Consider the following 16,925-nt stretch of genomic DNA (forward strand, 5'->3'; position numbering starts at 1 on the left):
CACCAACTCACCTTTTGCCTTCACAACTGTGTAACCGATCACTGCTCTGAGATTTATGGTGACCACCTATTTTCCTTTTGCTTCACCGATCTACCAGTATACCACTGCGCTCTCCACTACCGGTTCATCCTTTGATACCGGTTTGCAGTACTTCCATCAAGCCTCTTTTCTTTTTTGCCAATGAGGTTCTAGTTTGCATAGGACCTCAATCCTTCTTGCCTAAGTCACCTTTTGTGACTTTATCATCATCATAATAGCCAACTTGAAGATCTGACCTTAACACTGATCTTCTTGAATGAGAGACTGGTTAGCTTAGTTTGTCTTCCCTTGAGCCGATTGAACCTTGATCATCTATCTCTGATGCTGCTTCCATGTTGTTTGCAAGCCATCACTTTTTCCACTAAGATACACCACTCCACCGGTTAGTGTTAGTCATCAATGACAAATCTCAGCTAATATACCAATTCATTGGATTAACCAGTTTTGTCAATATCAGTAATGCCAACATAGTGTGCGATTAATGAGACATTTTTAGGTGTCTACATTTTCCCCTCTTTGAGACCATGCTGGAACAATGTTGTTTCAAAGAAAATGAAAATTTTTCCTGCCCTAGTATGCCCCGACAATGGAGGTAGGATGCCCCCTCGAGAGATTGTTTGTGCATTAAAGGCATGAATGATCTCTTGAAATAAGAAGAATGTTAGATGAAAGATGAAAGAATGGTTAGTTGATGGGTTTGATTGGATAGAAGAAATGGCTAGAGTGATTTGTAGATTGACTAGATGATAAGATTGATGGGATTTATAAGATTGATAGGATCAATTTGATTGATTTCAAGTCTGGTTTTAGGAAGGACACATCCTGTATAAGACAAAGATGATCAAAACATCTGGTTTCAGGAAGGATACATCCTGTATAAGACAAAGATAGATGATCACGTTTGGTTTCAGGAAAGACACATCCTGTATAAGACAAATAATTGATGAAAGCTGGATAAATGATGAAGATATTAATAAGAAGTGAAGAATCTCATGAAATAGAATTGATTGATGGATAGAATAGTTGATGTGAGAAAATGATTTGAGATGGAATTAACATAATAAGATGAATGATGGAATCACAAACTTTTGTGCCTTTATTCATAATGCAATATATATTCATCATTGATCCTTATTATGTGACAATGAAGTTGTGCACATCAAGGTATAAGGAACCAAGATCTAAAGATATCTCATTGTAAAAACAAACACGTAGAAGATAAGGAGTGAACCCTCCATTTTGGGAATAGTGCCAAGGGTTGATGTATGTGCGATAGTCACAAGCATAGTTATCCTTGACTTCATTTTTGTGCATAGGATACTTGTCGAATGAACGTACCAACCACAGACACCCATTGAAACTATTGCCCCAAAACTTCATTTGTTCACACCACAAACAACAAACAAAGAAAAAAAATATCACGCCCATCACGAATCCTCTAGTCACTTGTGGACATCCTTTAGTAGCATAGTAACATGATTGATCGCTAATTGATAAGAAGATAAAGACCAACTAGAACAAACATCTGGTAGCCTTACTGATCTGTGTCTTTGTGTGATTCCTTGATATGATGGTTGATAATCTCTAGATTCAAAAATTTTGGACCCCATTTAAGATTGACCCATTTGGTTTTGAGTGTATCCATCTCTGTTTAAGATAAGATAATGATCACTTGCTAAGGATAGTTTTACAATTGATAAGACAATATGATCAGTTTGGTTGCAGATGTTGATAAAATAGTTTTATCCTTTGTGAACTTCATGCGAAGTGTTTGCTAGATATCTGCTAGGGTGTTTGATTCTAGCGAGAAATTTTATTGCAAGTTTTTAATGTTTTTTGATTTTTACTTCTTTTTCAAGAGCTTTTTTGATGTTTTTGGTTGATTTCTGGATTGATTTTTTTGGTAAGATTTTTTATTTTCTGATATTTTGTTGTTTTTCAATGTTTTTGGTTGATTTTGTTGTTTTCAATGTTTTTGGTTGATTTTTGTTTTTGATTGCGGGAAAAACAGGTTTTGAAGGGACCCCGAAACCCTTTACAAAAGAACCTTAAAAGATAAGAGCATTAAGAAACAAGACAGGACAGTCTGCAAAAAAAACCAGCAAAGTACTGGGCAAAAGCCAACACAAAAGCCCAACATAACTAGCAACATCTAGCCAAAACAAAAAATAGACAAATTACTTAATGTTTTTAAGGGCATTAGCCAATTTTCTGCTAATCCCTTGCATTTATTTGATATTATCCCTGAGCATTGGGATTTCCTTGGAAGAGGCCAAGGTAGCTTTTTTCATATTCACCCTAGTCCTTTTGGCCACACCTCTAGGAGCACTATCCACATTCCTAGCCTCAATAACATCATCATCAACATCAAGGTCCACAATAGGTTTGGAAGTGCTGGAGCCATCAAGGTATTTGACAATTTTTCTCCATATTCCTGGTCACAGAGTTGAGGATATCCAGAATCATAATCAGGAAGTTCTTCATGGCTTTCTTTCCTTCCTCTAGCTTGCTGATCTAAACTTCCAGCTTCTCCACTTTTTCATCCATAACCTTTTTCCACTGCTCCTGGTTACTTTCACCTTTCTGTCCCTGCTCTCCCTGCTGATTAGCTATTTTTTCCATTTTATTAATTCTTTCATATACCCACCTATCAAAACCCAGACGAGCATCAGACTGGTTCTTGAGCTTATCCAGAATAATCTCATCTCCAGCTCTATCCTTTTCCCTGCTCGTATCCTCCTTATCCTTGTTCTGCTAAGTTTCCATTTCCCTTTCCTTCTTATTAATCTGGTTTTCCTGCTCCTCCATAGGCTTGTTATTAAAATTACCAGTACTCGGGCTGTGGGTAGGGCTATTCTGATCAAAATCATCCTCTGCTACTCCTTCCTCTTCCCCCACTTCCTCTTCTTTCCATCTCTCATACCCGTCAGACTCATCAGTCTCCATCTCACTTCCTTCTTTTCCCATATCCTCAGAATCAGCCTCCATATCCTTTTGTTTATCCATGTCCTCTTGATTTTTCTCCACAGAGGCTTTTTTAACCTTTTTACTTTGTTTTAGCTCATCCTTACTAGGTCCAGATTCCTCAATTTTCCTCTTTCCTTTCCTCGGCAACACCAACAGCCTTTTGTTTTCCTGAATTGCCAAATCTTACAATGCTCATAAATGAGCAAAATAAGGCCATAATGTAGCACAGGAGAAGAGGGGTTCTTACTATGCTTGTTCAATGATCGCGATAGAGACCTAAAAAGGTAATAGGGAAGATAAATCCTCTTCTCATGCCTAAAGTGATTTAGAAGCACAAAGTGATAGGTATGGATCCTAGTGAAACGATCCTCCATTGTTATATACTCCATAATGTCATTAAGCACACAACCCCAATTTTTTTTAATATTAGACGCATCATAATACCCCCCAGACACTTTGCCTAATTTCACTCTCTCCTTATCTTTGCACAAAAAGAGATTCACAACATTATTGGACACTTTTAGGTCCCTAAAGAAATTGAGACCAGAATTGGGCATACCTATGACCATAGAGATGAGGTCCACATCCATCTTGAATTTAACACCATGAATTTTGAAGGAGCCATTTTTCTAGTTTTCAGTCACTCTGGTAACCGCCAGGTTAACTCTGCTTTTGTCATAATCCACCAGTTTTTTCATGAAATGCGTCATGAAACCCTTCTCCACCTTTTTCCATACCTTAGGCATCTCCCACCATCTGGAAATATTATTAGGTTCCTCTCTTCTAAGATCACCTCCCATTTTAGAATTCATTCTGCAATTTCTCTGCTTCTGCAACACTCGACTTTTTGAAAATACACACCAACAAAGCGTGCAAATTTTTTATATTCTTATTTAGCGCTCTGCCCTTCTGACGAGCTATCATTACCTTTCTAAATATTTGATGATTAATCATTAATACTACCATGATTAATGTGCGATCCTTCTTTCCCCATAATTCTGTCCTTTCTAATGAGGTCTTTAATATTAAAATGAATATTATCTTCACCATTCCATATGCTTTGATCTTCAGAAATAACGCCAAGGTTAGCAAGACCATCCTCTATGACATTTTTTTCCCTAAAAGCATGCTCAATAATAATTGATTTAAAGCTAGAAATAATTTCTATGACTTTAAAAATGATATTTTCGATAGACCACGAAGGCTCAACTTCACCCTTAAGGCATTTAATAATATTAAGCGAATCTCCCTCCAACCATAGATTATCATGATTGAGATTTTTAGCTATAATCAATGTATTTAGGGCAGTCGAGGCTTCAACATAATGACTAGTTTGGTTACCCAAAGGGATAGCAACAACCACAAGGCAACTTCCAACAAAATTCCTGACAATTCTCCCATAACTAGCATTGCCAGGATTTCCCTTAGAGGCCCCATCAAAATTGGCCTTGATCCATCCTTGGGAAGGAAAGCACCAGGAAAGACCATCTCTACCTTTATCCTTGCTATTTCTACTATTGGAAAGGTTCCATCTTTCATTAAAGTCTTCTTTAGTAGATAAACCAGTATCAATTCCATATAAGCATTCATGGATCCCTCTATAGATTTTATCCACCACCACTTCAGGGTTCACAATTTTCCCCTAAAAATCATGTTGTTACGCTCCTTCCAGATGTTCCAAGTGACAATAGGGAGAATAAGTTTCCAAAGCTCAATATTATTAGAATTAAAACCAGGGCAATACCATTGCTGCCAGAACTCTTCCAGAGAGTTCAGGAAAACCCAGCTCAACTTCCACTTACTAAGAATAATATTCCAAATATCCTGACTGAAATTGCACTGGTAGAGGATATGGTAGGCAAACTCCTCCCCCCTATAGCAAAGAGAGCACCTGTTAGGAAAAACAAATCCACTCTATGGAGATTATCAAGGGTTAGCACCTTATTTTGGATAAAAATCCAAAAGAAGATATTAATTTTGGGAGTCAACTTCTTTATCCACACTTTCGCCCACAAAGGGATCTCTTCTGGAACTTTGTAATGGATAGAAATCACTGAAGACACAAAATATTTCCCATCAGAAGTTTCCTTCCAAATCAAACAATCCTCATAATGCTCCATAAAGATTTTGGACGAAAGCAAGGTCTCCAAAAATTTTAATCCCAGACAAAACTGGCTAAACTCAATCCACTTCCCATTTCTCCAGTAGTCCCTAACAAAGTCTCCATACCTGCTTTTAAACCAGTCTTTCCATTCATTAAGAATAGGGATTTCCTCCAACGGTTTATCCATTAGCCATCTGTCCTCCTAGAATCTAATAATTCTCCCATTCCCCAGTTTCCACTTTCTTCCAGCAACAGCCCAAACTTTGACCATTTGAACAATGTTCCAAATTGCAGAACCTTCCACAAGAAAAGATTTATCCATAAATTCTTCCTCAGATGGTTGCATGCGAAGGTATTTCTTTTTCCAAATGGAATTCCATTCCCTTTACTCCCCTTCCATTCTCCAAATTTGTTTAGCTAACAAGGCATTATTCATAGTCATAATGTTCCTTATTCCCAGACCCCCAAAAGCCTTAGGAGTGCAAATATTATTCCAGGCAATAAGGGGGATTCTATTTTTATCTTCCACTCCTGACCATAAGAATTTTTTTTGAATTATTTCAATGGCCCCAGCAAACTTCCTGGGGATTTTAAACAGACTAAGGGTATAGATAGGCAAATTTTGAAGGGTAGCCTTAAGCATTGTCACCTTACCCACTTGGCTGAGGAGGGCTCCTTTCCATCCAATCAGTTCGGAATTGAATCTATCAACCAACTTCATCTGGAAATTCTCTGAAAGCCTTAAGCACAGAGGGAGACCCAAATAAGTAGAAGGAAACTCAGGAATTTTACATCCAAGGATCCTTTCAATCCTTCTTTGTCTATCCATAGGGGTATTGATGAAGAACAAAGAACTCTTATCCCAATTTATTTTTTTACCAGAAGCGGCTTCATAGGAATCCATAACACTCTTCATATTTCTTGCTTCTCTTATGGTAGCTTCTCCCATGGTTATAGAGTCATCAACAAACTGTACATGAGTACATGTTAAGCTGGACGAGGAAGGCTTAAGGCCTTTGAGTTTCCCTTCCTCCACACTTCTCATAATAAATCTACCCAAACTTTTTGCTAGAGTAGTAAACAAAATAGTAGAGATAGGATTCCCCTGTCTTAGACCTCTAGAACTTTTGAAGAAACTGGAAGGAGATCCATTAATAATAACTATAGAAGAGGTAGTACTAGTCAACTGAAAACAAAGCTGTATCACCTTTTCCCCAAACCCAAAAGCTTTCATAATTTTGAAAAGGAATTGCCAATTCACTCTGTCATAGGCCTTGGATATGTCCAACTTAAGAAAAAAGCCCTATTTTTTTGCTACAGTTAAAGAATAAATATTCTCATGCACTGAAATGATGGAATCCAGAATCTGTCTACCAGGGACAAAACCATTTTGCTGAGCCGAAATAATGCGGGGGAGGATATCCAACATTCTAGAAGTGAGCACCTTAGATATTATCTTGTAAACAAAGTTACAAAGATTGATAGGTCTAAACTTATTGAGAGAATCGGCTCCAGGGATCTTAGGAATAAGGACGATAAACGTAGCATTGAGTTCTTTTAGAAGCCGCCTAGATCCAAAGAATTCTGTAACTCCATTACAAATATCAATCTCCACAATATGTCAATTTTTTTGAAAGAAGAACATAGGGAATCCATCCGGACCAGGAGACTTGTTTCCAAGAAAGGAAAACACAGCCTTTTTGATCTCTTGATTCGAAGGGATCCGAGAGAGATTTTTGTTGTCATCCTCATTTAAAATGGGAGGGATAGCTTAAGCTAGAAGGTCTTGATTTCTGATATCCAGAGAGTCCACACCTCCCAAAAGATTACTAAAGAAATTCACAGCTTCCTTTCTTATTTCATTTTCATTTGACAAAATCCCCCTATTTCTGGATAAACTGGATATCCTGTTGGCCGCCCTATACTTGAGAGCAATCACATGGACAAATTAGGCATTTTTATCACCTTCCTTCAAATACAACGCTCTTGATCTTTGTCTCCAAATTTTTTTTTCATTAGAGATAATTTCATGGTATTTGGAGAGCAACCCATTTTCAACATTCCTCAAATCCTCAGAAAGACCTTCCACTTGAATTTTATCTTGAACTTCTTTAATATCTGTCTTAATATGAGCTTTCATTTTAAAGATATCTCCAAAAGTCTCTTTGTTCCAGATTTTGACTTCAACTTTAATAATATTAAGCTTTTTGGCTACTCTAAATAAGACAATACCCTCAACCTCCGAATTCCACCATTTAGAAACAAAGTTTTCCAATGAAGGGTGGGACAACCAAGCTTTTTCAAATCTAAAAGGGAAATTACGCTTTGAGGAAGTAGAATTGGTAGTGAAAGAGATAGGATAATGATTAGAACCAATCTTAATGATAGACGCCAAAGAACAATTATACTTAAAGAGCCAATTGGGAGAGATCAGGGATCTATCCAACCTAACTTGAATGAGATCAGGACCAGTTCTTCTATTGGTCCAAGTGTAATTAAACCCTTGGAGATCCACATCCATCAAAGCTTGATCATTAATAAATTCCATAAGATCTTGTCTTCCCTCTAGCTGCAAAGGAAGGCCTCCCATCTTTTCATCCTCTTTTAAAGGGGTATTGAAATCTCCCATGATCATCCAACTTTTATCAGAAAAAACTTTGTCTCTCTTCAGCCAGGCTCCTCCAAAATTTAGCTCTTCCAACTTTAGAATTAGGTGGATAGATATTAGTGATAACCCAGAAAAAGTTATCCTTAATATGCTCAAGCAAAACTAAGGTTCTATTAACCCTCGAAGTAATTTCCTTACCTTTAATAGAATTCTGATTCCGAAAGATAGCTGTACCTCTAGAGGCACCCTTCGAACTTGTTCCAATTACCCCATTACTTTTGAAAATTCTAATTCTTTCCACTTTATCCTTACACATCTTAGTTTCTTGAATAAGAACTACATCCAATTTATGATCTCTAACAATATTATGCAACACATCCTTCTTGTGGGGGGCGTTCAACCCTCTAATATTCCATGAAAATCTTCATACTTTAATCGGGGATAAGGTTGACTCAATGGAGCTCTGTGTTCCATCAGCACAGTTCTTCCAACTTTCCTGTTCCCTCTGATTTTTTAGAGAGGGTCTCCCCTATTTTTTGCTACGACTTCCAACATCTGCAACCTTCTTATTCTTGCTTCTGGTTGAAATACCTCCATTGGGTCCTCCATTATTTGACTTGCCTTCTTTAATACCAAAAATCCTAGGATTTACCTCAAGACCCATTGTCTCCATGATTTTAGGAGGAGTTTTGCATTGGGAGTTCAGGATCATATTTACAGTCTGCTTAGGACTTCCATTGGTTAATAACAACAGCGAAACAGTTTTTGAGATATTACAGTCCTGCGCTTCATTAAAGTCTTCCTCATTTTCTTTATTATTAGATGAAGCTGAAGCATCATCATTGGAAAAATCATCAACTTTACCCTGGATGATAGGATCAACATTCAAATCCTCCGATTCAGGTTTTTGAACCAGTTGTTCGGTCCCATTCTCTTCCTCCTTGTTACTTTCTTTTTGGCTATTAGAACAGGCACAATTGGATTTTTCCTTGTTATTTTTCAAACCCTTCTTTTCCTCATTTTCCATCTCGGTCACTTCCTTCTCAGGGACAACCTCTGAAGGTGGATCATCATTCTTCCCTTTCATTTTCCATTTCTGCTTCAAATTGCTATCAATTTTACTATTCTTACCCTTCTTGGATGGACAAGATTTCGCCCAATGACCCGACTTTTTATAATGAAAACACACAAATGGGATAGATTCATATTCAATCACTTGGGTCCATTTCCCCTGTTTAGATAAAATCTCAATAGATTGAGGTATATCCATCATTTTATTAACATTAACACAAATACGAGCAAAAACCAACCTAGATTTGGCTGCAGTCATCAAGTCGATCGACAAAAGTTCACCGAACGATCCTGCAATCCCTTTAAAGACCTCATTCCAGAACTCCAATGGAAGTCCAGGAAGACGTGTCCACACAGGCCCCGACACAAAAAAGGAATCATCCATGGGAAGGTTAGGAGCCCATTTCTGTAAAGCCAAAGTTGACTTGCCAAACATCCATGACCCTTCACAAAGCGCTTTATTCATATCTTCTTCATTATTAAAAGCAAAGGAGAAAAAACCCCTAGGCAAAGCCGCCACATCCACTTGATCTTTGAGAACCCATTTTCTCCTTATAAAGTTCCTTACGACATCAATGTTAGTCTAAAACTAGCAAACCATCCAACCAAAGTCATAGCTAATCCAGAAATAGTGAAATCGACCAGCTTATCCGACACAGATATAGCAAAAACCCCTATCGCCGGATCAGAAAGATTTTTAACTTTTGAAAGTCTAGATTGCACCAAAGGCCTTACTCCAAAAAGAGCTGTCCATTTCTTTTCTTTACCTCTATCATGTGGGTCCCTAGTTTTGGAAGCTTTATCTTCTACCGATTTGACTGTCGCCTTGTCCCCTTCAGTACCCTGAGATGCCTGGGAACCTGCATGATCTCCAGCTCCAATCGCAGAAAGACTGCCATCCCCATGAATTCCGCCGTCCCCATGTTTGAAATTTGAATTTCCCACTCATCGCTCCCCTCCTCCTGCAAAGTCCACCATTCAATATGATATAAAGATGCTTGGTTGGTTGATTTTTTCAGGATCATTTTTGAATGTTTTTAATATTTTTTTCTTTTTCGATGTTTTTGAATTTTTGTTTGTTTTCGATTTGTTTGGATGCTTTTTTCAGGACTTTTTACGATTTTCAGGGGTTTTCAGGACTTTGTTTGATTTTTAGGATTTTGCATGACATTATGTGATTTTTAAGGATTTTTTCATGACATTATTTGATTTTTAGGATTTTTTCATGACATTATATGATTTTTAGGATTTTTTCATGACATAATATGATTTTTAGATTTTTTTTAGTTATGCCCCCAGTATGCAAACCTATGATGACATGATGATTTGCAACATGCACACGGAGACAATGAACTTTTGGCATGACTTATGTTAATGTAGTATGCCGGATGAAGATGCATTTCCTATTCAAAGAAGGATGATTGCATGTATTTTTCATTCTGAAATGCACTAATTGAATTAAAGAGTGAAACATTTTAGAGATAGGAGTTCAATTCATTCTCAGAAGACCTTAGACCATCCAATTTAACACACTATGTAATCAAGATTTAAAAATGGAGACGTGGAAAACTTCCCCACTGATTCTTGAGACTTTGATCTTCTTTTTCTCACATGTGTGCAATTGAATTAATTTTGACTCATAACCATTAGAGACCCTTAGAATCCCATGTGCCTAGATATGTGAGTCATTTTGACTTCAAAAACCTCCTGCATAGAGCCTCGTTGCCAGTCAGACGTCTATAGCCCCAATGAGTTCATACACTGTAATCTCTCGAATATTGCTCCATTGGCAGTAGGCGTCGATAGCCTTGATGGAGTTACTTGCATGTTCCCTTAGTCAAGCTTTTATCACACTTGTATGTGTGATATTTCTGTTATATATCATTGCTCTTTTGCCTTGATATTTTGATATGGGTTTTGGCATAAAACTTTTTTCTTTTATTTTCTTGTCTTGATTGGTAAGTAATAAAACCTACTTGGGTATGACAATCTTACAGCGACGCTAAAGAAAAATATTGGATTTTTCACTATCCACATGACCAACTAGGTATCTATAATGACTTAGAGCATACAATTAATGTGTGATATTTATTCTATAGGATTTTAGAATGGAAAATCCTTGAGGTGCTATGAATAAGATGCCCACCCCCACTCCATGATTAGTATAGGACTCGTCAAAGTATAATTTCCATTGTGTGGAGGCATCTATTATGAACACTGATTCATCCAAAAATTCTGTTAGTATTGGGTGGTCTACTTGAAGTGGGGCCTCTACTAGTTGATCTACAATAATCCATTCATTGAAAGCCCTTCTATCTATATACTCAATATCAAATTCACTTAGGATCACTACCCGTTTGGCTAGTCTCCTTGCACGAGAGTGACTTTTTTCAAAAGGTACTTGAGTGGATGAATTTTTGCAATGAACTTTGTTTTGTGATTCAGTAGGTAATGCCAAAGATTTTGAGATGCAAAAATGACTGCAAGACATGCACACTCTATTGAAGTGTAGCTCATAGACAACTAGTGTTCTACCGATATAGTATATTTCTCTCTCTCTTTCTTGGTAATAATTTTGTGCCGAGAGGGCTCCTAAAGATGAAGTTGTATCTAGATTGTATAGCAATGAGGGTCTCCCTAGAGTAGGTGGTACCAAAACTAGCAGTGAAAGAATAATCCTTAAGTGCCTAGAATGCTTGTTGACATTGACCTAACCACTTAAAAGGCACTTATTTTTCAAAATAGATGTTGAAATGACTAACGTTTGTCTGATAGTTGGGCTATGAATCTCTTGATATATTTTAACTTCCTGTATAGGCTCCTTAGCTGCTTGAGATTTGATGGTGGGGGCATTTCAGGAATGACCTTAAGCTTTTCCAAAATTAATTCAATTCCTCTATTGGACATAATGAATCCAAGTGAATTCCCTAAGGTGATACCAAATACACATTTATTTGGATTCATTCTAACTTTGTATTGCTCCAAATTGTCAAAGATTTAAGCCAGAACAACAAGATTATTGTCCCTTGTGGTCGACTTTGCCAACAACTAATTGGCATAGTCTTCCATTACATTATGTATCATGTCATGAAATAGGGTTGTCATAGCTCTTTGATATATTGCACCGACATTCTTGAGACTATAGGGCTTGACATTCCAACAATAGGTTTTCCAAGGAAAAGTGAAGGTAGTTTTGTGCTAGTGCTCTGGTGCTATTCTAATGTGATTGTACTCGGAAAATCCATTCATTGATGAAAGTATTTTATGTCCAATTGTGAGGTTAACAAACATATCAATGTTTGGCAATGAAAATTTATCTTTGGGACAAGCCTTCCTCAGCTCTCTGAAATCTGTACAGATTCTAATGCATCCATTTGGTTTGGTGACAAGTACTAGATTTGATACCGATTTTGTGTAATCTATAGGCTTGATGAATCTCGCATCTAATAGCTTTTTTAGCTCCACTTTGACCAATAGAGAAATTTGGGGATGCATTTTCCTTATCTTTTTTTAAAATGACTTGGCCCTTGGAAACAAAGGTAAGTAATGATGAACTAATTCAGGATCCAATCTTGACATGTCAACATAAGACCATGCAAAAAAAAGTTGTTTCCCTTTGAAGAAATCAGTGAAATTTTCTTTTTTTGCTGGTTTAAGGGATTCTACAAAATATACTTTCCTTACATTCTCACTGTCACCTTGGTTCACCTCCTTAGATTGTTCCACTAATACTGATGATCTTTCCTAATCAATACAGAGAGTGCTTGAGCTTTCATCCTTCAATTCCTTTGAGAAGTTGTCACTGTTGGATATGCCTTTTCTTTTTACTATTTTGCTGTTAGAAGGTGCCTTTCAATTTTCACCTTGAGAGAGAGTGTTTTAGTTTTCTTTTTTTCTTTTTATCTTTATTTTCTGGGCTAGAAGGAGAACTGGACTCTCCAAAATATTTTTCATGATAAATGTCTATGACAAAGGCATATTTGTGGTCCCCAAACCGTATCCCTTAGCGAACTCCTAGAAATCGACATTTGCTTCATCATTTTAAACTAGTCCAAATGAGGTGGATTTTGTTGGTTCTAATTGATAAGTTGTGGGTATATGAGACATATTCCATCATCGTGATTAGAATAGGCTATAGGGGTAGTGGTCAAGGTATAGGCATGGGTATCAAGGTAATGACTCTCCAAGATTTTGAATCAATTCCTTTGCATTCAAAAAGGCTATCATTGTCATTAAGGTTTTGATTGTCATAGGATTTATCTACAACATAGGTGCTAGAACTAGTAAGGGAGTCCCATTCAAATTCGTTGGAATTTTCCTTAACATAACTCTCCTCATCTGCCTCTTCATCATTAGTAGCACTAACTTCTTCAGTGAGAGGCAGTTGAGTATCTATAGTTTCCACAACTAATTGTCTATTGTTTTGACTTGTAGAACCTTCCTCTATTTGTCCATACCCCAATCCTTGATTTTTAGGTTTACTTCTAAGTAGAAATGGTTCCACCACACCTTGTCTTTGCAAACCAAGGCCACTACAACCATCATAGCCATGTCTTTGTAACATATAAAATCCCTTTACATGCTTTTCTAGAGGGAGTTGGACCAAAGGTCGCTAGTTTGAAATATAGTATTCAAGGGCTTCTTCACTAAGCTCACCCCATCTGACAAAGGTAGTAGAAGGCTAATACCGAATGATGGATTTTTCTTTGCACTAAGTGTTTGGTTGAGGCCTCCCAAAGGATCTTAATGATTTTGGCAATTTTCCTCTACAAAAGGCTTCTACGTATCATATTATAAACATATCTTGATATTAGGTTTGGAAATGGAGGGGGTGGATGATTTTGAAAGTGATATAGACTCTTGGGAATGTGATGTGGATGGAGCTTCTTGATTGATGACAACCTAATTTTTAGTGGTGCCTTTCAAGTAATTTCAATATTGAAAAGGGTTAGGATGTACTGATATTATGATCTCTATGCCATTGTATGGAAACTTAACACATTGATGGTAATTAGATGGGAGAAATTTCATGGCATGGATCCATGGGTGGCCGAGGAGCATGTTGTAGACCACCTTGAGATCAAGAACTTGAAACATTGTATCTTTGGTTACTGGGCCGACTCTTATTGGGAGAGTGATGCTTCCTTTAGATGAGCGCTCCATGTTGTTAAGAATGGGTGTCTCAAATTTATTGGTTGAAATCTTGAGTAGATAGCACTTGGTCTCTAAAATGAGTAGTTCAGTGTGGATAACATTTGTGTTATTGATCATCTTCAAAGGGAATTGAATAACCTTCATTCTATTGAGAAATCAATTGAATAACCTTTGTGTTATATACCCGCCCAAGAAGCAATGTGAAGAGCGTTGCAGGATAGCAGGGAAAGGAAACTTAGTCTTTCTCATTTAACCCCACATCCTGACAAAGGTGCAACAAATAGGGTCACGAGATAGCGAGAAGAAGGAGACTTGGTCTCCCTCCTTCCAACTTGCGAGACTCTAAGGGTCTAGTAAGAAGACTTGCGGGGTAGCCGAAGAGAGACAAATTGATCTTTCTCGCCACCTCGCGAGGGTTTTCTAATGGTCACAAGTGTATTGCGGGATAAAGTTAGAGGGCGAAGGGAAGTTTCTTTTTGCCACACCACATGGTGAACATCAGTCAAACAATGGTGTTGCAGGCTAACAAGGAAAGAAGGAGGTTTTCTTTTCCGCCACCATGCAAGTAATCTGAGGGTTCCCAAGAAGCATTACAGGATAACTAGGGGAGTAGGAGACATGCTCATCCCACCATCCCTCGAGATGTCAGAATGGTTAGTCACTGATAAGTTAAGCTAAAAGCAATTGAGGTGGGGACCATAGTCAAATGTGAGATGACTTGTTGAGCTGTATGTAGGTGATTGGCGAAAACTGGAATGACTCAGAGGAAGCGATAGAGACAACATGGCATGTTATTGACAATCTAAGTAAGTTTAATAGTTGGAGATGTGGTAGCTTAATTGAACTATTTTTCAACAGACATATAAGCATCTGGAAAATGGTTGAAAACAATGAGTTGGTCATGTTGGATGATAGGTTGATGAGATATTATTCTTGTCATTGTGCAAAGAGGTTGAGTGTCGATTGGTAATTCTATAATGTTGAATTGAAAATCCGATTGTGAACATAATCCTTTGAACTGCTGTTGCCTAAACAAAGACTGAATCAAAGCTTGAAAATCTGTGACTTGTATGTAAATAGTTTTTTACTGTAATATAAGAGATTTCTTTGGTGTGTGGGTTTTTCACCCGTAAGGTTTTTCCCACGTAAATTCTGGTGTACTACTCTATGATTGTGTTTTTCATGTTGCTTTGTTTATCTTGTGTCGTGTAACTTAAGTTGCCATAATTTGAATTGAAACACATATCTACTTTTCTCGTCTAAGAAATTAACATTAGGCAGGCATTTTTCGCACTCTTATTTCCTTACACATGTCATCATAGGCTTTGATATTTATTTTTTTGGGCGCATCCACACTATGCTTAGAGAATCCTTGTGCTTTGACTAGCTTTAATGCACAAATGTTGAGACCAACTCTACCATCTATTAGAACTCTTCTAATCTGATGATTATGAATATACACCTCAAGGTGGAGAGGATCATTATGCAAGGGTTTATGGGTTGGCATATTTTTTTGGGTTAAGGTGACATGTGGTAGAAATGTTACCAACTATGGCTTGAAATTAATTAACATTGATGTCACTGGGTATCGCAGACTCATGTAAGGCTTTGTCTAATACTGATTTATGGCTCAAAGATATGCGAAGGAGCTCAAAGATAGAGATCCAAGTGGGAGTTTTCTTAAGGTGGTCCAACAAGTTCAAGTGATTTGCAGGTTGGAAAGTGGATGGTGCACCTTGTAGGGTTACTTTATCCCAACGTGTGGCTACTGCACAATTAAGGTTCTTTCCTTTGACAGTAATGGTAGCAACAGTTTCATCAGATTGACTGATGTGGTTTATGGTGTTTTGATGAGACGCATTGGTATAATTATCCCTATTATGATGATTCCTAGAACTGGAGGCCTTCCCTTTCTCATGATTCTAAAAAAGGATTTAAAAAACTGGTATGATCATTATTAGATGTTTCCTTGGGATTTTCAATTGATATCTTACCTTGGTGGATCAAATCTTGGATGAGATTCTTAAGCCTATAATAGTTTGGGGTCTTATGACCTTTTACTCTATGCTAATTGTTCAAGGAATCGTTATTGTTCCACCAATCCAACTTGAAGGGGCCTGGTTCATATGTGTTGATCTCTGACAATGTTATTACATGAGATTGGGTCAATTTATCAAGTCTTGACTCAATTGGTCTCCAAGTAGAGTATAAGTTTGCCTTGGATTATTAGTCCTTGGACCGTGTTGTGGATTAGGTTGAGCCGCACTAGCTAAATAGTCATTATTAAGCGATTGACCTTTATTAGAATGTGATGTGTTTGTATTGGTAGGGCCTTGAAGACAAATTATTGGTTGGGCCCTATTGACTACTTTTTCATCCACCAGTCCATCGTTTGTAACATTTTTTATTTCTTGACCAAAATTTGGTTTTCTCATTAGACACATTATTGGTTTGATTACCTTATTTAAAGATTTTTAGAAGACCTTGAGTGATAAGGCCTCTTTGACATTTTATCCCTTTTTCAATTACTTGGTGAAATTTATCCAAACATACATTTGCAACCAATATTTCATTTGCAAAGCCAAGTTTTTAAAGAGCTTATTGACTTTCTCTTTCTCTAGTATGTGACACAAGCTCTTTCTAGCAAGTGACCACTAACATTGTAAGAAAGTAGTGAAAGATTATCCCTTTTTGTTTAGTGGCACACAAATCTATTAACGTTACAAGATTTCCAATATTATGTGAAAATGCACCAATTGTTATGTTAGCTCACCTCATGAGTGTATCTCGAACGAGAGATGGGAAAACCATTCCATTCCTTGCCCTCCTAGACTATGAGAGGAGGCAAATGAGATATGTGTCATTGTCAGCAACTTCTATACAAGAAGTAAATAAATCATGAATATGATATCGAGGGTCACCTTTTCCCTTAAAATTTTCAAATTTAGGAGCTTCAATGTTTGGCAATAAATACATGTATAT

General features: G+C 37.3%; 1 protein-coding gene across 1 annotated transcript in view; it reads right to left on the reverse strand.

Moving 5' to 3' along the window:
• The window catches only part of LOC131050130 (uncharacterized), a 51,217-nt gene extending 42,472 nt beyond the window's left edge, over positions 1-8,745 (reverse strand). Inside the window, exons 1-2 of the mRNA XM_059220690.1 lie at positions 8,371-8,745; positions 2,963-3,174 (exon numbers count right to left, since the gene is read on the reverse strand). Of these exons, the coding sequence (XP_059076673.1) occupies positions 2,963-3,174; positions 8,371-8,745 (587 nt within the window). The remainder of the gene's footprint in view (positions 1-2,962; positions 3,175-8,370) is intronic.
• Positions 8,746-16,925: the final 8,180 nt, after the last annotated feature.

Source organism: Cryptomeria japonica, chromosome 5 (assembly GCF_030272615.1).
Source record: "Cryptomeria japonica chromosome 5, Sugi_1.0, whole genome shotgun sequence".
Classification (NCBI taxonomy): Eukaryota; Viridiplantae; Streptophyta; class Pinopsida; order Cupressales; family Cupressaceae; genus Cryptomeria; species Cryptomeria japonica.